This window comes from Uranotaenia lowii, chromosome 2 (assembly GCF_029784155.1).
Source record: "Uranotaenia lowii strain MFRU-FL chromosome 2, ASM2978415v1, whole genome shotgun sequence".
NCBI lineage: Eukaryota > Metazoa > Arthropoda > Insecta > Diptera > Culicidae > Uranotaenia > Uranotaenia lowii.
The window spans coordinates 41,625,608-41,648,263 of NC_073692.1; the positions used below are offsets into that span (position 1 = coordinate 41,625,608).

At 35.9% G+C, this 22,656-nt stretch overlaps 1 protein-coding gene across 1 annotated transcript in view; it reads left to right on the plus strand.

Moving 5' to 3' along the window:
* Nucleotides 1-22,656, plus strand: part of LOC129741310 (ATP-binding cassette sub-family G member 1-like) — a 50,643-nt gene that overhangs the window by 13,398 nt on the left and 14,589 nt on the right. The window contains exon 2 of the mRNA XM_055733032.1: nucleotides 17,959-18,266. Coding sequence (XP_055589007.1) covers nucleotides 17,959-18,266 — 308 coding nt within the window. The remainder of the gene's footprint in view (nucleotides 1-17,958; nucleotides 18,267-22,656) is intronic.

Here is a 22,656-nt window from a genome sequence, read left to right on the forward strand (position 1 = left end):
ACATAAAAAAACGAACTTTTTAGCGCTTTGAGGCACTCCTATATCAAGTACGAATGAGCTGAAATTTTGCACAGTTCAATCACAACATGTAAATAGTCGGTTTTAGAAATTAGACATGACACGCTTTGCTACCACCCTAGTGTCCGTGCTATCTTTTTTAAAAGCGGAAGCCACCAGTTGAACTCATCTTTTCAGTTCAAAACGTGAATGGATGAATATTTTTCCATAAGTGTTTTAAGAAATTTTACAGCAACTCGTTTTCGTGGCTGACGATTCTGTAAGCTTTTCGTATAACGAAAAATATTGTTTTTGCCTGAAGTCTGCGCTAGACATTGGAAGGAGTTGAGAGGTTTAATTCTTACCAAGAGAACCAGACATGAAAAAATTGTAACTTTCTAGTGCTAAACCCAAATCGTTATCCTGGTTTAACCGGGAACTTTATTGGACTAACGAAAGTTTATTAACTTTTCTGAATGTTCCGTTTTTTTTCAATTCGTACTATGATGTTGTCTGTGACTCAAAATCAACCATCAAGATCTAAAGATTTGCATAATAGTTAAGTAGTTCGTTTGATGCACGACTGCTCCACAGTTTGGCTACGTCAATCAACTCAATTTCCGATAAGGGATCAGATCCGACCGATTAAGCAGTCACTTCCAGGCACATTTCAACCGACTTGAACCTACTCATGGGAGGATGATCGCGAATGGATAAGCCTCTAACAAGTGAATTAAAAAAAAGAATGATTACTCCGTGAAGTAATCACAAAAGACAGCAAGCAGCAGCGTCACAACAACGACTTACGCCGATTCGCTAAGTGGGCAACTCTCTGTCAGCCAGTCAGTCAGTATTTATCGGGTGCTGAGTCAGAGGAAAAATTCTTGCCTTAAAAACGAACGGTTTCCCGTTCCTTTTTTTTGTTGTTGTTGTCGCTGAGGGCACTCAACTTGTTGACAAAAGCCTTTTTTGTCGTGCTACTTCTTGTCAAACTGCCTTGTGGTTGGTATTAAGTATAGGTACACAAAGTGTAGTGTATAATAGGTCAATATTGGTTTTCAATTTCTTTCAGATTTCGAGTAGAGCAAACTACGACGCTAGTACAAAGGTGTTGGCACAAATTGAACCCCCAACTGCTTAGGAACTGACTCAACATAACCTATAATCTGATGACTAGGTTTTGATAAGTAGGCTGGTGGAGTTGCCATTGTTTGTTTCTTTTTGTAACCGGTCTTGGAAGATCTTCGGCCTTTTCTTTGGGTAAAACCCTTTTTTATTAACGAGATTGTTTTAAGATCCGGTTATTGAACACTTATTCAAGCCTTGTGGAATGTTTGTCAAAAACATCAATAAAACGCAAAAGAAAATAGAAAAAAAAACTATCGTCACTTTTTACGAGGTTGTCATTCTTGGAGTCAGTAATGTCAAGGTCTTTCCCCCAGTGTTAATTGTCCAGTGCATATTGTCGTCGAAATGTCGAAATTTGCATTAGTATTTAGCAATTCACAACCCGCAACAGTTCACGGCCATCGATCGAGCCAGATGACCATCTTACCGGTTTGTTTATATCTTCTCAAATTCGAATACATCATAAACATGTTCGGCCGTTGTTGGAGTTTCCTGACGGAAATCTGCTATCTGTGTTCCCATGCTGCTCAATCGGAACCAGAAGAGTGAAAAAAAAAACGTGACGACAACAATCCGACTGTAAACTGTTATAATTCACACCTGTCTGTCCTCAGGACAAGACGACAAGAACGATCGATACCCACTTCAGAAGTAGAAGTAGAAGGTATCACGTTTGCGAGAGCTTGGGGGTTTGGATTTGGACACAGAGATCAATTCCAGAATCGCGTCAATGAGCGTCGACCACCTTACATGGATTGGCTTCTAACCAACCAGCTAGGGTTGGGATAAAAGGTAACTAACTAACTCGTGATCGTGTGAGGACGCTCGATCGTAAACATCGCGTTTTAATATGGGAGCAACAGTATATTATGGCATTAGTTACTTAGTAAAGTCAAGGGTTGAGGCATTGCATCTCTTCTTTGCGCATTGCATCGATTGTTTCGGCTGCCGGATAGGGATGCAAATTTTACTATACTCACACGTGAACGAAAGGTCAAACTTGTGTCGCTTAGCTCTCACCCCTTCCTTGCGGCTGGCTCGTTCACAGGAATTATTGATGATGTGTTTACCTATTTAGCCGGAGGGGAGTGGAAAAGTTTTCAAATGTTTACATGAACAAGTTGATAAAGTTTCTTAGTAAAACACACTTCAAATTTGTTGACTGGACAGTAAAGAATGCACTTAAAGACAAATTCAATATTGCTTTATGAAATAAGAAAAAAAAACTCGCTGAAAAGTGACTGTCTTCCATTTTTTTTTACATGTTTTACATATTAATATTCATACGGTGAGCGAAATAAGAATAGCACCACTATGTGTTTTGCTTGTAAAAATGTGAATGTTTGAAAATCACCAAAATTTTCTTAAATAAATTGTTTTGAATTGTGTAACGGATAAATCAAGCATAAGTTTACTTTTTTTAGACGTTGCAATTGGCGTTGGGGACCAAAACTATGGAAAAAGAGTGCAAAATAAGAATAGGACCACTTGTGTTTTTCAACGAAAACAAGATTATTTCTAAAAAATTACCGTGTATAAGAGAATAATAATGCTTCTATGAATTATTTGAATAGATAACTGTATTTTAAGGAGTTTTCTAGGATTTCAAAAATTTTCAAAGGTATTAAAAGGGGGTTTCAAGAAATGCTCCTCTAGCGTTTAGGAATTTGATACTTGAGCTATAATACTTTGTCAAACTGCTTTATTTCTTCATAATCATTCATTAGTGTGATGCAAATTGACGAAACATCGATTTGAGGCTGAATTTGAATAAAAAAACAGGCTTCAAATTCAAAAATACTAATGTTTTAAATAGTCAAACGCTATTTCTCTAGTTTCAAGTCTTAGATGGCAGCACTATCTTGCAATTAAACCGAATTGATACCCATTTTTGTATATCTGGGATTAATTCAGGTGTGCTGGATGATTTTGGTCAAGAAATAAGTACTTGGTACCGTGTGACCGCCTTGGAAATTATAAGTTTACAATATCAAAAAATTAAAATGTCATCAAGTACCGATAAAAGTGAATTTCTTGGACCGATAATCAGAAAAATTTTGTACTTTTCGATGGAGCTTGATGAATCAGATAACTATCAGTATTATTGATATGATTTGAAATTGAATCGGAAGTTGAGATGAACAGGAATTTTGGCGGTAGTATATTCTTGTGCCGGTGATTTTTTTGCAAATCCGGAAAAGATGTCTGCAGCGTGAACTCCAACAAAAGTGTGTTGGAAAACTACCTCGAAATGATGAATATGGGCATCAATAAGCCTGAAAAATAAATAATGAGACTTAATTTGGTTTTAACGGCAAGATAGTGCTGCCATCTATGACTTGAAACTGGAAAAAGTGATGTTTACTGAAAAAAAATCTAAGTTTATGAATTCGAACCTGTTTTTTCCCGATTTAAAATAAACCAAAAATGTCTGATTCATCATTTCACGTCATTTTAATGAAAAAAATAAGTAGTTTGGTGAAGAATTACAGCTCAAATATCAAATTCCTTAGTTCTAGAAGAGCATCTCTAAAAACACCTTTTCAAAACCATTGAAAATCTTTGGAATTCTAGAAAACTCCTTAAAATGCAGTTATCTATTCAAATAATTCGTAGAAGCAATATTATTCACTTTTACACGGTAAATTTTTAGAAATAATCTTGTTTTCGTTGAAAAACACAAGTGGTCCTATTCTTATTTCGCACCCTTTTTCCATAGTTTTGGTCCTCAACGCCAATTGCAACGTCCGAAAAAAGTAAACTTATGCTTGTTTTATCCGTTAAACAATTCAAAACAATTTATTTAAGAAAATTTTGGTGATTTTCAAACATTCATATTTTAACAAGCAAAACACATAGTGGTGCTATTCTTATTTCGCTCACTGTAATACTGTTTTTATTAGTTACATACTGGTGTTCCATAAATTGAGAAAATTGCATTAAATAAATTATGCATTTCAGTGTTCAGCAAGGACATTAATTCAATTAGTTTTTTATGTTTCAGCAAACATGTTAGATTGATTGAAATATCGTTATATTAAACGGATTGAATAGTTTAGGTTTTGTTCGGCATAATTTTTTAATGAGAAATTTAACGCATGGTGGCAATACAGGAGTGATATACGTGTTTCAGTGACCCTCGTTGTATTTTCTGTCACAGCACGACAAACATCTGAACATGTTTTGAAAGAGTGACGTGCGATTTTGATTTCGATTTCTGGATAGCAAATTTTTTCTTGTGAATATACTTACACAGCCAGATCTTGTCCGCATTCCGGTGAGTAGTATAAGTACATTATTGTGGCATCGAAAATGCCATGCCAATTTACTTAAAATGTTTAGAATCAAAACAAAATATTTGGGTTGTTTTATACATACTTCGAAAATCAAAAGAAAAGTTAATCGATGGAACTTCGAGTGTAAAACTGAACGCATTTTCACGCATTTTTCAGGGCATCACCCTCCATCAAAGTCTTTACAGTGTCATCCGGTACCAGTTTCTCAGTTCTTTTTTTAATTTCTTAACATGCCCTTCTCGTCTTCGACTGTCTTCTTGCTCTTCCGAAGTTCCCGCTTCATTATTAACCAGTACTACTCCATAGGGCGGAGCTCCAGGCAGTTTGGCAGGTTCATATCCTTTGGAACAAAATGGACTGAATTGGCCTCATACCACTCCAGGACACTTTTAGAATAGTGGCATGATGCCAAATCTAGCCAAAATAGCGGAGCTTCGTCGCGCTGCTGCAAAAACGGCAAAAGGCGCTTTTCGAGGCACTCAGATTTGTATATCTCGCCATTTACTGTGCCCTTTGTCACGAAAGGCTCACTTCTGCCTGCCAAACGAGATATTTGTAGGCGAACTTCGACATTTTCTTCTTCTTAAATTTGCCGTCCACATCGAACTTGCTCTTGTATATGAAAATTCCAACCCCGGAATTAGCTTATAATCGGCTTTTTTACCCGTTTCGTCGTCCATCATACAGCAGCCATATTTTGTCAGCATCTTCTCCTAGAGCTTCCGTGTACGAGTTTCTGCCGTCGATTGTCGCCGCTCATCACGGTTTGGGAAGTTTCTGTACCTTGTTTGTATGTTTTCCAGCTCTCTTCTTTGCATTCTGGACGTAGCTCTGCGACATGCCGATTTTTTTGGTCAAAACACGGCTTAAGACGTTAGGGTTTGCTTTAACCTTTCCCTCCGTCTTTTTGTTCTCCGGTATAGGTTCTCATCCAGTCCCTTTGCTGTGGTTCAACGTCAACCGCTCCTGGAACCGTTTCAACACTCTGGAGACGATTAAATGGTGATTGTTCAACATTTTTCCCAACTGCCGGAGCGACGGGTTAGAAAATTCCAAGTGTTTGGAAAGAATTTGTTCTCTCGACTCACGTTGGTTCGCCTCCATTTTCGTTGAATCGAAAAACCTGACTTTGAGTGTGACAGCATGTAAACAATACACATCAATGAGAAAGTGTGTTGATTTTTACCCAATGGGTAATAATTTTGACCTGTTGAATGTGTCTCTATTAATTCGTGTTCGCCCTTTACACGAAAAGCTTATAGAATCATCTGTCACGAAAACAAGTTGCTATAAAATTTCGAATAAAGGGTGATACGGTCAAAATTTGGTCAATATCAACTCGACGTATTTCTTTCAATTTTGCATTTAAAAAACCTGAACACCCCTCATTTTGACGGTGTGTGTGTGTGTGTAGAATGTTGCTCCTTTTTTGATTTTGGAATTCACTCTTCAGTTGTCAAAATTCCGTCCAAGGAAGAAGAGCAGCGTATCAAAATTTTGCTCGCGCATCGCGAAAATCCGAGCTACTTGCACGCAAAGCTGGCAAAATCGCTAAAAGTTGCCAAATCAACCGTTACAAATGTAATTAAAGTGTTTGCGGAACGTTTGTCGACAGCCAGAAAGTCTGAATCGGGGGGAAATCGAAAACTGAAAGCCGCTGAGACGACAAAGAGAGTTGCCTGTAGTTTCAAGCGGAACCCTAACCTCTCTCTCCGAGATGCCGCAAATAAGCTGGGTGTATCGTCTACAACCGTGCATCGAGCGAAAAAACGAGCCAGACTATCGACTTACAAGAAGGTAGTGATTCAAAATCACGATGATAAACAAAATACGAATGCCAAAGCGCGATCCCGGAAGACGACGACGAAACCTACGTCAAAGCCGACTACAAGCAGCTTCCGGGATACGGCATAAGGAAGGGGAAAGGTAGCAGATATTTTCAAGCACATGAAACTGTCAAAGTTCGCGAAGAAATATCTGTTTTGGCAAGCCATCTGTACCTGTGGCTTGAAAAGCAGCATTTTCATAGCTTCCGGGACTGTCAACCAAGAAATTTACGTGAAAGAATGTTTGAATAAACGTCTGCTGCCTTTCCTGAAGCAACACGGTTGTTCCGTACTGTTTTGGCCGGATTTGGCATCTTGCCATTACGGTAAAAAGGCCATGGAGTGGTACGCCGAAATTTGTCTGATAATAATACTCCTAAAAAATTATTTGATTAATTTTTGAATCTCTTAAACCCTGGGGTCCTTAAAGCCTTGTTTTGATTAAAAACTCATCCATGATTTTTTGCAGAGTTTTTAAGTAACGTCTACATGAGTAAATTTGAACTTTTAGGTTTGTATGATGAAATTGAAAATGTTGTTCTGAAAAATCAACAAAATATTTGTTCTTTCTATGGCACCGAACCTGCTGATGGGTTTTGTGTTAATTTATAAATTCTTTTAAGGAATTTCTCGCTGAAACTTTGTCCAAGACCGCAATTTCGTATGTTCCCAAGCAATCAAAAGTTCCATAAAACAGGTACAAAGCTTACTCAGCCCCATCATTGATATGAAGTACGTTCTATGCGGCTCAAAATTCAAGTTCTTATTTATATTTTCAAGTTCCAGTCTTATTGTTTTTCTATTCAGCTTTCAATGGCCTTTTAATTCAGTTTCCAAAAAATAGTGAAATGACCAAAAAACTCTCTCTCTATCTCAATGTTTAGTACATGGTGCCGCCATGAAGCCACGCGCTGGAACTCGACAAATAGCTCAATTGCAAAATTACTTATTGAACCAAATTACTTAAAAAAAACATGGCTTTAGGATCGAACCCCGTCCTTCGTGGTGAGAATCGAACACGCTACCACAACACCACGCCTAGATGTTGTTCTAACTGAAACTAAAGCTCGAAGTAGTGATGTGATTTTGAAAGCAGCTCAATGCACATTTTGTGAATTAGTAAATCCCGTGTTGAGCACTTTTGTGCCCTCTATGTGACTTAAGTCTCTTACAACGTACTTATAAATCATAAAGTTTACTCAAGGGAATTGGGCAGTTCATCCACTTTGTCAGCCAATATGTAACTTTCAAAGCCTTCATTCAAGAAAATATTTAACTTTTGGTTGCTTGGGTTATGAGGTAAAAAGGTGATGAGCTGTTGAATAGTGGCATGTCTTTTGGCATTGAAAATCAATCAAATCAACTGACATCACTGCTGGTGCCTACTGTAGTGTTGCTTGAAAGGCATTATGCAATACGTCGCTAGGCATCAGCAGTGATGTCAGTTGAATTGATTGTTTTTCAATGCCATAAAATACAGTCCTATTCTGAAGCTACTACCTGTTTTGCCTAATAAAATAGTAATTTACGGTATTCGACAAAGTTGTTCAGCGGAAAAATTCCTTTAAAGAATTTTAAAATTGACACGAAAACCATTAGCAATCTCGGTTCCACATGAGAAACAAAAATGATGCTGATTTTCGAGGACAAAAACTTCATTTTTCTCATACAAACAAAAAAGTTCAAATGTACTCATCTAAAAGTGACTTCAAAACTCTTCAAAAAAAAAAAAATGGATGACGTTACTAAAATATTTTCCAAAAAGAATATGGATGAGTTTAGAACCAATACAAAGTATTTAAAATCCCAGGGTTTGAGAAATTCAAAAATGACCCCAAATCGGCACAGTCTTATGCAACGGACTACAACAAAAAGTTGAAAAGTTAGTTCTTTTTAGATCAAGCAGCTTACATTCATTCGTGATAGTTTGAAACCTTAAGTCGACTTTTAACTTTTTTTCTACTTGTTTCCTCACGCCGACATTGGTTTGTTTCGTTATCATTCGAATGCAATTACCCAGAGAAATTAATTTCCTGACAATTATTATGTGATAATCGGTTTACAACATTTTTTTTTTCAATTGGCTGACTTTCAGAAGCTGCAAACGAAAAGAAAAAAATCCCTATGAGGCATCGCTTCATCAACCACCAGGCGATAGCTGGGTCGCACCATAAAATAAGACAATTATTTCAATAATAATCTCACGGAAGAAGTGTGATTAACAGTCCCGTTTTATTGATTTGCACCATACATTGACTACTTGTGCATTCATTGGACACGCGTGTTCAACTGTGACGTGATGTGATTACTTTCCCGCGGGAAATTTCTTTGTCGTAGATGGGTTCAGTTTTGAAGAAATATTTTTTTTTTGAGGACAGACTTTGATACAAGTCTGTTCAAATATATGTTTTATGTTGTTGTTTTGTTTATTCAAATCTTTCCTGATCTAGTCTTTTCTAGTCTTGTCTAGTCTTGTCTAGTCTTGTCTTGTCTAGTCTTGTCTAGTCTTATCTAGTCTTGTCTAGTCTTGTCTAGTCTTGTCTAGTCTTGTCTAGTCTTGTCTAGTGTTATCTATTCTTGTCTAGTCTTGTCTAGTCTTGTCTAGTCTTGTCTAGGCTTGTCTAGTCTTGTCTAGTCTTGTCTAGTCTTGTCTAGTCTTGTCTAGTCTTGTCTAGTCTTGTCTAGTGTTATCTATTCTTGTCTAGTCTTGTCTAGTCTTCTCTAGTCTTGTCTAGTCTTGTCTAGTCTTGTCTAGTCTTGTCTAATCTATTCTAGCCCTTTTTTATTTGTTTTATTTTGTCGAGTAATCTATTGTCTACATGTTAAAAATCTTTCTCAGCTAAAAAAACAATTGACTGATTGAGCCAGTCTGCTGTTTGTTATTCCGTTCAGCAAAAAACAGATCCCATATTAATCAATTTGCACTTGCTACTTTGTCTGTTTTTACGGAACCGTCAGCTGTTTTCTGTTTGTCATTATGTGACCAAGACTGAGTCGATTTCGGATCATTTTTAAATATCTTAAACCCTGGGCTCAAAATTCATTTTGCTTCAAAAGTCATCCATGATTGTTTGCTGACTTTTGAATTGACGTTTACATGAGTAAATTTGAGCTTTTAGGTTTGTATGGGTATGGGTTCATAGAAGGAAATTTTCGGCTTAACTTTGTTCAAGACCTTAACTTTGAATTTATTTCAGCAAAAAATGTTAAAGCTGTTTAAAAGGGGCATATTTTTTGGCATTGATAAACAATAAATTCAATTGGCATCACTGCTGGATGCCTACACTGATAAATCATTTCACACATTTTGCAAAATCGTTTCACACATTATCAGCAAATATATGGAGCTGTCAAACTGGAGTGTGATTTTCACACACCATCCTAGTTCGAAATTTACACATTATCCGAACAAGCGGATAAGGAAAAAATGTGTGAAATCTCAATCGTTGTGTTTGCTTTGTCTTCATCAGTTTTGTGCGAGCCAAAGAAAGAACCACCTCATCATGCAAATTCAGCTGCAGCGTCGTACGAAGTCATATAAGAGAATTGTGGCAAGTAATCCACAGTATTTTGATTGAAAAACCATATAATCTAACTCGTTATTTCGTCTTTCAGATCCTACCTGTTATTGATAGGAGAGGTATGCAGGTATTGCTACCCGACGGCACATAAATGGAACCAGCACTTTAGGATTAAAGACGAATTTTTCCGTACTCAACGATTTTATTTTGTAGCGCATATCTATTCGCATCAATAAAAAAAACCATTTAAATTGCTAATCTTGAGGTTTTTATTTCCAAAACATTGAAACTATCATCTCCCGCTTACCTGAATTGGAACAGAGTGACATTTTCACACATTTCTCGTTTTAAACGCTTTTTGCATAATGTGTGAAACGCACACATTTCGTTTCCTTAAGCGGTATTTCCCATTAGTGTGCAGCGGTACCTTCACACATTTAATGTGTTGGTCTACTTATTTCCAAAATGTGTGAAATTTGACACACTAAAGTGTGAAATGATTTGTCCGTGTAACGAAGCATTGCATGAAAAGTAGTTGTGCAAAACCTCGCTAAGCACACAGCAGTGATGTCAATTGAATTTATTGTTTTTCAATGCCAAAAGATATGCCCCTGTTAAACAGCTATAACACTAGCTATTTCATTCTCGATGAATTAAATAATGATCTTTAAAATCCATAAGTTAGATATCACAATAACTACATTGTATTCGGATCTCTGAAGGCGCCTTGAATCAACTCGTGTTGAGAACTCATTCGATTGAAGCTCGTTTCAAGGCACAAATTTTTTAGCCAAAATAATCTTATCGAAAAGGATCATTGATCTTTCTCTAGTCGATTAAGATTAGAGCTCTTTGAACCAATGTCTAATTACTCACGAATTTTTCAGCTGTTCACAGGCACCCGAAAAATCGTCAAGTCCTGCTGATAAGATTGGTGCAACACCTTCTCATTGATAAGCGTTTTTTGGCAAAGACCTTTTCAAGGTTTTCCTCGGTTTTTTGTTGATGATGTTTTCAAATTCATTATGTTTATCAATTCGTGGGCTTGGTTGGAATTTTACAGCCACTTTTCCACTGATGGTTTCTAAGTTTGGTGTTTCCCAACTAAGTGGCTAAGTCTCTCTGTATCAAGAGCTATTTACGCGGGAAATCGTAATCGTTAATCACCGCATGCCAATCGTAAATGGTCGTCACTATTTGTAAGCACTTTGCACTGATTGCGGCATGGCGTGTCAAAAGAAAAACCCTCGACACGAGAAGGGATTGCGTCGTCGGTCGCTAGATTGATGATCGATGGTGATTTATAGTGTGTTTATGTTTACGGGTTTTGGGTACAGTTGGAAAAATTCTACACAAATAAACGTGCGACCTTCCGAGCGGCGCTTATCAGCCGCGAATGACGAAAATGGAGCCCTAATCGGGGAGCAGGCAACTATAAATAGTTTGTATTTTTGAACAACCGGGGAAAATAAAGTTAAGGTTTTCTGTTTGCACTGAATTGACCTTACTTGATCCGGAGCTGGGTCTTGGTCTTTTGGGATTTTTCCTAAGTATTCTAACAGGAATGATCGATGTCTATTCAACCTTAATAATTTTGCTTAATTTTTCATTTTCGAACCAAACGAAAATATATCTTTAAATAATTTTGCTCTCGATAGAGTTCGCTCATTCATACGAATCAGAAAATGAAACATCTTAAATGTTACCATTGAGTCTAAAACTGTTGATGTAACAAAATTTTCTCTAAAAATGCAATAGTATTGTTGCAAATCAGCAATACTATTGATCATGGGCAAAAGTGAAGTTCAGATGATTGATAGCAAAGTTATTACCTTTAGTATGCTAAAAAGAGATTTCAAATTAATGTTATGCAGTCCGAGCTATTCGAATCTAAGCACAATTTTTTTTTTTCCAAAATTTCGTATTTGGAAAATAACTCAAAAACTGTTCTACTTAGATTTTTTCGAATTTAATTTTCGGATTCAGTGCCCAACTTCACATTAAAAATATATGTCGGTCGATAAAGTTAACGTTTTTTTTTTAAATTTTGAAAACTAGTGTTTCAAGGCTCAAAAAATGTGTAACATGTAATATCTTTACTACACTCAAAGAAGGGGTTGCAGAATTCTAATGCCGATCGGAGCTAACTCTATCTGAAAAATATGCTAAAACGTGCATTGCTTCAAAAATGATACGAGTGCTTTACCTGATACTGGCATAAAGCGAAGCGAAACAAAAAATTTTTTCAAACGGATTTTCATCCAATTGGATAATGTATACCAGAAAAAAGAAGAATGAGCAACGAACAAAAAGCAATGATTTTACTTCGTCTAGCTAGTTTAACGTCTTTACCAGTGTACTTCCAGATCCAGATGGAGAACGAGGGTTTATTGTCATAGTCTTTCTGCCCCGGCTAATAACCAAAAAAAAATGTTATGGGAACTGGAATGGAAATTTTTCTATGAGAATTCCAATGACAATTTTATGCTGCCTTTTTACATAGACTGAGTCGATTTAAGGTCACTTTTGAGTTTTCATACCCGGGGGTCTTAAAAGCTTTGTTTTGGTTTAAAACTTATCAATCATTTTATGCAGAATTAAAAAAAAACGTTTACATGAGTAAATTTGAACTTTTAATTTTGTATGGAAAAATTGAATATTTTGTACTGAAAAAATCAACAATATTTTTGTTTTTTTCTGTGGAACCTAGTATACTTATGGTTTTTGTGCCAATTCATAATTTTATAGGAATTTTAGGATAGTTTAAAGGAAGGCAAAAAGGCAAAAACCTTGTTAAGACTATCCGGCCTAGAATCTTGTGCCAATTATTCTAATTTCCAGAAATGCTTTCTTAGATTAATAAGTTCGACAAATTTTCAATGCAACGCGTACACCATATCCGGACTCCATGGCTTGGTATGAACTGTTATGAAGTATATATATTTGTGTTGATGAAAGGTATGGAAGAACGAGTCAATCAGGAGGGCTAGATTACTTACAGGTATTCCGGCATCCGTGTATTTACATGGCCAGCTGGCAATTGATTGACCATTCTTTTAATGTAGTCAATTGAGGAAACATATCTTACCTGTCGGCCACTTACTTGTATAGGATTCGAACCCAAAAGTTTTTTTTTATACCGGGAATCGAACCCAGTAAGCCTGTCATACCAAAACCAGACTCCCGTAAGCCTATCTGCTACACCCCATCAGCGCTTCTCGTGTCTTGCCTGGCATGCAGTACATATCAAAAAACCATTCAAATATCGTCTGAACCAAAGATTAGCATCTGTTTAATGGGTTCAACTATTTTATTACAGATTTATTTGATTTTATCAAGTTTGACTATATATTCGATTAGATTTAAGATGTTTTTATGAAAATAAGGACAATTCAGGACACTTAAAAGACCAATTTTCAAAAATCAGGACAACGTGAGAGTTTTTGAAAAATCAGGACGCTCTCTCGAAAATCAGGACAAATCTTGATAAACCAGGACATCTGGCACCTCTGTTCGTAGCGCCTCTTGCTTGGACGCCATTTTGATAACTAAAAATCTAATGTCTGATTTCTAAATCCAAAAAGAAGCATCACCCTACACCAGGGGTGCCAGGTGGTTTCGCCAAAAATCAGGAAAACGTGAAGCGAAAGCACCTCTTGATTCATGAAAATAATAAGCAGCTCTGCTAAGATTGCATAAATGAAAGCGAAATATAGGTACTATAACGCCTTGATTAATACAACATCCTTTTGGCCGGCCTGCAGTTCATATCGTAAAACACCATTTAAATATCATCTGAATCGAACATTATTTTCTGATAGACTATTTTATTACAGATTTATTAAATTCTATCATAGTTTAACAACAAATTCGGTTATATTTAAGATGTTTTTATGAAAATCAGAACAAATCAGCTGATTTCCAGTGGGTGCAACCCACTGGATGAAAAAGAAAAAAAAAAGAATTGTTTATGTTTTGTCTTCTATCCTCCGCTAGCTATCTGTTTTCCTTTCTCCCTTACCCTTTTCCCAACTGTAAATTTTTTCGTCGTATGTAATTTTTTGCTGGAGAAACAGGAATTGAACTCATAACCTACCAGGTCCTACCAGTACAAAGAATTTATCAGCGCCTTTGACTCTTAAACTATTTCGTTCATGTCTCAATTTTGAGAAATTTGTAGTATTTAAATCCAAATACGCTACCGTTGCCCCGAAAAGGAATTGAACGTCACAACAATGAAACATGAAGAATAACAACATAGCAGTGGTAAACGAATATAAAAAAAACATCCATGTTTATCGGGAAAGTTTTTGGTTCATTTCTAAGTTTTTTCATAGCACAACACAATTTTTTTCCGAATATATACATCAGTAGAATAACACAATAAATATTCAGTATTTCAATTTTAACTTTTTTTCTTTAATTTTTATAAGCAAAATTTTTAGCAGAAATACTAGCATAAGCAAACTTGATAGATGAACCGCTCGTTTTCTCTGCTCCTCCAGGATTACTCGGGTAGTATTCCCCGGAAGATCCGATGCCTTATCCATTTCCTTAAAAGTTTTCGCAGAACCTTTCACTTTCTTGGCATTTCATACTTCTCGGTTCAACGGGATGTTGAACAGCTCGAGCGTGTTCCACCGGCACTTTTGGTTAGCCTAAGATTGAGCGGCCTGGTCTTCTGCTTCCGATATTGCTGGAACAGTTTCATCTTTGTCCTTCCGGTATGAAATCAAATGTAATTTTTATCGCCGGTAGAATCCACTGATTCAAAAAGTAGCACGATTGGAGATTTTCTTTTTAGTGAAACTATCACTCGTTTTTTTCCAAAATGTCATACACAAAGCCGGCTATTCGCACTAATATTTGCTCTCTAAGCTCACACAGGGCTTATTTGACGTTTGAATGTCACCTAGCCTATTGGCATTAGTAAATATTCTGAACAGCTTATAGGCACTGGAATGCTGAAATGCAAGCCCAGATGCAGCTTATAATAGTGCTTAATGGTTTGTTTGGATGGCTCATTAAATCTGATCTGATCTAGAACTATGACTCGGAATTCGTATTTTTTTTGTACAGATTCAAAGCTCAATTTTTGAATTCAGGTTCAGAATTCAGATTCAGAATGCAGATTCAAAAATCAGAAAAAAAATAGCATGTAGTATATTAATTCAACAATCCACACAAAATGTTGAGGAATTCAAGAGATCATGAACTTAAGACTGCTTGTCAATTCCATTTTCAGTTTTCAAATTTTTGATCAACATGAGTTTGTACACACAATCCAGCAGGAAATCACAAAGAAAAAGTATAATTTGAGCTAATTTTCTAAGCTTTGTTTTATGCAAAAAATCCAAATTCAATTTAAAATAATTTTATTTAAAAATTCTCACGTGAGCTTTCATTACGTCGTACGAAACATCTTAAGAATTGACAGAACGCTGATAGAGTTATCAAAACAACTCTAAAATTTGTATTCGTCAATAGAATATGTTGTGCAGGGCTACAAATATTCTAAATGTAAAGAAGTTGCGAATAGTTTATGTAATTTTTTGTATTTTTTTCGTAATAATCCTGTTTGTTTACATTTGTTTACATACGACGAAATGAAAGCTCACGCCAGAATTGACTCTTTATGAAAAATATTTGCTGTTAAAAAAACAGGTACCTGATCTTCACTTTAGAAAATCTGCACAAAATTCTATACTTTGTCTGTGAACTGTTTAACATTATTAACACATTCAGGACCGCGAGAAAATCTTAGCCGTTAGGCGCAACAATTCGGCATCTCTTTATTCAGAACGAATAGACAAAATTCTGCTGATTTACTTAATATATGTACTTGAGTAACGAGAAGTGTGGCTTAAAATTTGGTCGAATGAGGTTTCATTATTAGACTCTGAACATTTTAATACAAGCGGCAAGCGAAACTTATTTTATACCCAAATCAACTAAGTTTGATCGACCAGACTCCTAAGCAAATTAAATGGTATTAACCATCGATGGATGCGAATTTAGCCTTTTAGTTTTAAGACCTATTGTATAATGTAACGATTTAAAATGAATACTTTAAATGTAAGCGCACTCAAATATAAATAATCTTTTAGTTACAAACATAATTTGTTTTATTTTTTTTTTTTGTACTCGTGCATTGTTAGGCAAAAAATCATGGGTAAAAATCAGTCTCTAAACGGCTCCCCTCCCATAAGTCGGTTCTTCCTACGGCCCTGTGTTCAGGTTTTTTATATGAATGATGAGAAAAAAAATAAGACAAATTTAAGTAGGCCACTTTTTCATTCGAACACCTTTTAAGACTGACACACCAAATTAGGGTAGGTATAGGTATTTAATTTTTTTTTACCAGTTTGATCCTCTTGAAGTCTCTAATTGTCAGTTAAAATGCAAAAAAAATGTAAAAATTGTAATTTTCCTGAAGATATCTGAACCGAAAAAAGTGGATAGAATGAATTTTGGTCATAGGGGAGTAGCGGGCTATATGCGCCTATTAAGCAGAGTACTGATTTAATCAAATATAACATAGATATATGTATGTGTACAAACCGCCCGAACCTCAAATTGTGCGGGCTAAATGCGCCTATTTACGTCTTATGCAAAATTTCTTTTTTTTGCCAATATTTTCGAATATTTCCATTAGGAATGCTAAAAATTGATAACTTTCATACGACAAAGCTGAAGTTTTATAAATATCTTTTTCTTTTATAATTTTATAGAGTAAAAAAAAGTTAGGGTTGCCGTATTATGGAGGCAGTTCATCCATAAGAAATACTTTTTCAGACCTGATTTGAAATCTTCAATTCTCTCTTAATATGTTAATTAGAGCTTGGATTCAAATTTTTGTTGGTAAAAATATAATATTCTATTTTACCTGTTATTTTAGGATAGAGGCATTTTACAAACATGTTCATTTGAATAAAAAACAAAAACTCAACTTTTTGTTTTAAGCTTCTTTACGTATAATTTTTTTAAAGTCAAAATATTACATCAAAAGGTTTCAAAACCTGGTATGAATTTTTAAAGTTTTTTGAGCTGATTTATTCATACAATTCTTTCTTGCCTTATGTTCAAAGCGTATCACCTTCAAAATGCATTCATAAGATATGTTGTCTTGTTAGTCATTTCGTCAAACGGCCGTAGGCGCATTTAACCCGATAGGCCCATTTAGGAACACTTTCCATACTCTTAAGTAGGACTTCGACAATAAAAAATGTTGATTAACAATTGCGCCTTAAAATTTCTAAAGATTCCTATGAGATAAGTGTTGTTATGCATTAAAGTAAATTCCACTGTAGGATTAAATAAAAAATTGTTTGATATTTTTATTTTATTCTAAAAATCAATAAGTTCTGTTTACAACCGTTACACAACCTAGAAAGGTTACCTACATGAACTTTCCACAAAGACTACACATATATTTAAAGAATAATCGACTGCCACATGCAAAAAGTGTTTTCCTATCAAGCAAGGTTCAAAACAGATCAGATTTTTCACTATTCCAAACCTGCATCTAGTAACTCTCTCCGTAGAAACCCGTTTGTATCATGCAATAGTACTATTCCGTGTTTAGTTAATCCAATCATCACCCCGTTAAACTATTTTCCATTGAATGTCCAAAACACGTTACATGAGACGATTTGTAAACAATTCACCGATAATGATAACGATCTCGGCCAAAGTCCAAGTTCCCACAGCCATCAATGTCAGCCATCCATCTGATCGATCGAAAGCACCTTCTCTCTGGTGGTTCTGATTGATTCAGTTCCGGGTTGACGTGCCCCTCTTTCTAGGGAACTTTGATCGCCCTTATCGGAATCCAGCTGAAGCCAATCAGAACCGGTGTTCTGTGTTACAGAACTATTTACTCGGAAAGCTTTCTCTGCCTTTTTTTGCTATCTCTCGCTTGGAAACGATTGAACTTTGGAACGTCCAGCCAAGTTCGTCATCATTGCTCGTCGTAACAAAAGTGCTTCCTGAGCCCTAGGGCTCAGGACAGATAAGATAGCAGCTCAGTAAAGACATCTAATGCCACTTATTAGTGATAATTACGTTGCACTCAATTGTCAACACCTCCTCCCCGCCAACAAATCGTTGGGCGTAATCAATCGTTTTGTTCGCTGTTTATTACTATAATTTATATTTCCCCTCTGTTCTTTCCGATTCTTCCACTTTTAGGTCAGAAGGAGATTCTCCACAAAGTGAGTGGGAAATTCCCCGGATCACAGCTAATAGCCATCATGGGCCCATCGGGGGCGGGCAAATCGACGCTGTTGGATGTTCTGTCCGGCTACCGGAAGACCGGTGTCGAGGGTGCAGTTTACGTGAATGGACGCATCCGGAATCTGAACAGCTTCCGGCGGATGACCTGCTACATTACCCAGGACGATCGGTTGCAGACTTTGCTCACGGTGCTGGAGAACATGCGTGCCTCGGCCGATTTCAAGCTGGGGCCGGATGTGTCCCGGCACGAGAAGGAATCGATTGTAAGTTTTATCTTAAGCTTGCCAGATGACCCGGTTTTATCCGGATATTTAATACAAAATTTGGAAAAAGTCTGCTCCGGCCCGGTTGTCCAGGTTATATTGGATAAAGGCCGGATTTTTGCAGGATAATGATAATTTATTTTTCAAACTAAACAAAAATAAAAAAAACAAATTGGTTGTTAAAACTATTTTTTATGCGTCTAAAACGAAATTTTTTGATCAAGTATTTTAAAGAAAACCATGAAAGGTTTTTTGGAGGAATGAAATGCGATTAAAAAGCTGCTGATAATATTAACGACCGAAATTATCATTTTTGTTATAACTAATTTCATAAGATTTAAATTCAGATTCAGATTTAGATATCATTCATTAGATACTACACATTACAGAAAATCTTAAACAATAAATACGTACCGTAAATTGGGGGAACTTTGATCACTTTTTTCATTTATTTTTGAATATTTTGGAAGGGGTTGCTTTTTCGTAATACCTAAAAGCTTTAAAACCCTTACTGAGGTGAGGAGTTTTAAACATGATCATGGATTGCAGTTAATTCAAACGACATTTGTGGTCATAATTAAATGTTTGTTACAAAACCAGATTTCGAGTTTCGGGGTAACTTTGATCACTTTGGATTTTACGTATCTCAACATCTTCAAATTTATTGTTTTGATGCTATTAAGCACAGAAGGCTCAAAACATCGATAACAGTAATTTTTTGTTTGGACTAAATTGAATTTTTCAACATTTTCTTTCAAAAACAAATATACTCGAGAGATGGACAATGTTGCTGCATACATTTAGGGGCCAAAATTATAAACATTTCTCGATATTTTTTGGCCTCGAAAACAAATAAAATTTTACCTTCATGCAATTCCCTAAGTCCTCGTACTGTTCCCACGTTCTTTTTTTCTTCAAACTTTACCATTTGATCGGGTTTTTAGCCATTTTTCCTATACAGGCTTTTTCATGGAAAATGACCGCTTTTTTTCTATATCCAAAAATTATCATCAAATGACCATAAAAATAACACTTAAACTCAACCTAAACCAAAAAAAAGTTGAATTTTCACATTAAACAACCCATTTGCTCCTAAATGCTTAAATTTGATCAGGAGAAATGTTTGTTTGTGAGCCTTCAAAAAACCAGATATTTTAAGATTTTATAATTATATTTTAAGTATTATAAAAAATCTCCTAATAAAAACCAATTTAGCTTATTTGTAACTCAATTTACAGGCTTTCAAACGTAGTAAACAGTTTTCAGATATTTTAACTTTTTACTTAGTTAATCATGATTATCTGCAAAAATTTAATGCTGATCAAAGCTACCCCGGAGATCAAAGTTCCCCCAGTTTACGGTACTGATCGCTTGTGTATCAGAAGAGATACATATTTAGAGCGATATTTACGCTGAAATTTAGCATTCAAAAACAAATTTGTATAGCGGCCTTGCCATATATGGTTGCAGATTTGTTACTAGAAATTCGTATCGTGACATATCAGGAAAGATGCCATGAAGAAGATTGAGGCACGACGAGCTACCACGTCATCCACCCCCCCGTTTTTCTAATCTGGGTCCATGGGTACTGGGCGAACATAATTCGCCATTCCCCAGCATGGCCGCTCATGAATGTGGTTCATCCTCATCGCGAAAAAAAAAATGAGTGCTGGTTACTTACTTTGTAAAATATGGATTCAAAACTAGAAGAAGATGCTTATGTAGCAGTGCACAATGGCATGATGCATCGTTTTAAGTTTCAAAAAGATTCTCTAATGTCTGACGCGACGAAGACCTTCGCCTGTTAGTATGTTATTGTTTGAAAGATGGCGCGATGAAGACTTCCGCCTGAAAGAACGTTGATTTAGCTGACTGACGCGACGAAGACTTCCGCCTGTGAGATTGGGACAGTTCGAAAAGTGGCGCGATGCAGACTTTCGCCTGATGAAACGCTTTTGTTCGAAAGATGGCGCGATGAAGATTTCCGCCTGAAAGAACGTTGCTTGTGACATTTTGAAAATTTGAAAAGTGGCGCGATACAGATCTTCGCCTAAAGGAGGGCTTTTGTTAGAAAGATGGTGCGATGAAGACTTCCGCCTGACAAAACGTTGATTCAGCCATCTGGCACGACGCAGACCTCCGCCGATTAAATGATATAGTTTGAAAGATGGCGCTTCCACCCAAAAGAAACAGAAACTAAAAAGCCTAGCTACGTCGCGCGACCTCCGCCTTGAAATAAGAATTTAAAACAATAGCCTGGGGAACTTTCTGGCGTGGCTCAGACTTCCGCCTCGTGGAAATTGAAACGCAAGCTTTCGAAATGTTAGTAATTAGGTATACGGACTAACGCCTGCAAAGAGCTAGGATGAACAGCTTTGGGGGATGCCAACTGTTCAGTGAGAAGAAAACAGCTGGTAAGAACAAATCTAGAGGGTACCGTCAACTGGGGCAACATGCAACAATTTTCACTTCAATGGCTTCTTAAAAACTTATGTTCACAGTTAATCGTATCCTTTATGCATCAAAAGTTTTAAGGATGCTGGGGTATCAAATTGGCGTAGTTAAAAGAATTATTGGTTTCTTCAGTTATTTTTAATTTTCTAAAAACATGCCATTTTCACACTCCTTAGAAAATGGGGTAACTTGCAACAAACTTTGTTTTTAATGAAAAATCTTCTGAACACGTACGAAAATTCATAGTTTTTAATATATTTGCGATGCCTTAAATTCTTTTACGCATGACAACACCAATTGCAGTAGGTTTTGGGTCTGTTAAAACTAATTTTCACATTTTTTCTGAAAATAAGGATGCTGCATACATTTAGGGGTTAAATAATACTACGAAAAATTCTACAAGCTGAAATAATAAAAATAAATGTTTGGATGAATGAAATTTAAATGTTTACAAACTCGTGATGCAAAACATTCATATTCCAGCACATGGAAACGAGATTTACAAGGTATTTCTTTGATTTGCATTTTGTTGCATTTAACCCCAGACACCTAACTGAATTTTAAAAATATTCATTTAAAAAAATTGGGTGATTGTTCGAACAATATTTTTACACCAACAATGTTGGTATAACATGAGGAAACCTGTAAAAAGTTTGTAGGTAATTTTATCAAGCCGATCCGTCATACTGGGTAAACTTTTTTTCGGCATCAAAAAATGTTAAAATTTGTACATTTATTGCTCGATTTTTCAAATTTTACATATAAATAAAAAAACTTAAGACAACTATCTTAAGATGCGAGAAATTATGTCATCATCATTTTGATATCATTAAAATATAACTTTATTACAATACATTAAATTAAAAATTGATTCAATGTAGTGTTATATAAATGTTGCATCGAACCCCGCTGTTGCATGATGCCCCGTTTGACGGTACTTAACGGCACATTTCCGACATAGGAAAATTTTAGTTATTATCAGTGATCGACACATGGTCCACATTAAATTTCACTATCCAATCAAAATTAAGGAATTCGGAGGCTTTTAGCTAGTTAAAACTATTTGGAAGCTTAAGTGGGTGCTTTTGTGCACACAAGTTTCGTAAGCCTCAAATATGATCAGTAAAAGATATTGAGTTCAAATTCTGACCAAATGTGTAGTTACTACTGATTTTCTCCTGATTGTTATTGATTACAATACTTAAGCAATACTCCTGTCGTAACAAGTTGAATAAGCTTATATAGTGAGGTAAGCAAGGTCAGATCCGGAAATGTTTTCTAACATCGAATATTCGAGATCATCGTTATCATCCGCTAGAGGTCTTAAAAATTTGAATGGCTGATTTAAATATGTGATTTCCACAGATACAATGGGAAGACTCATAATTAGGATAATTAGATCTTCTGGAAAAGACCGATTCAGCTAAATGGTTCCAGGATCGATCCACCTAAAAAATCGAAGCAAAAGGATCGATCTCTGCAAGGTATATCTCCTAAATTTAATGAGGAGTGCTGCCTGAAGGCTGCTTTTAGGTTTAACTTTTCATGACTTTGGTATAGTGTCTACGACATATCAAAACTAGAATGAACATATGCATTTACCCTTACGACTGGCTGATTAAATCAATTCAACCATTTTAAGTTGGCCCACTTGGTGAAACGCTTTTTTTTGAAAAGGACGGATTTTTGGTGTTTTTAATACCATCAATTCAGCCACTGGTCATAGCACACAGATAACGTAATCAGCAATCATCTGGAAAGCTGAAGTTCAATTCTTCATGCATCCAAACTTTTCAAGTATAATTTCCATGAAAAGTAGAGACATTATTAAAATATGAATTTGAGGAATGTAGTTATTCCAATGTAGAAAAAAATGAAGAATTTTTCTAGAAATACTACTTTTTTTCTTGGGACCGAATGTCAAAAAGGTCCTTAA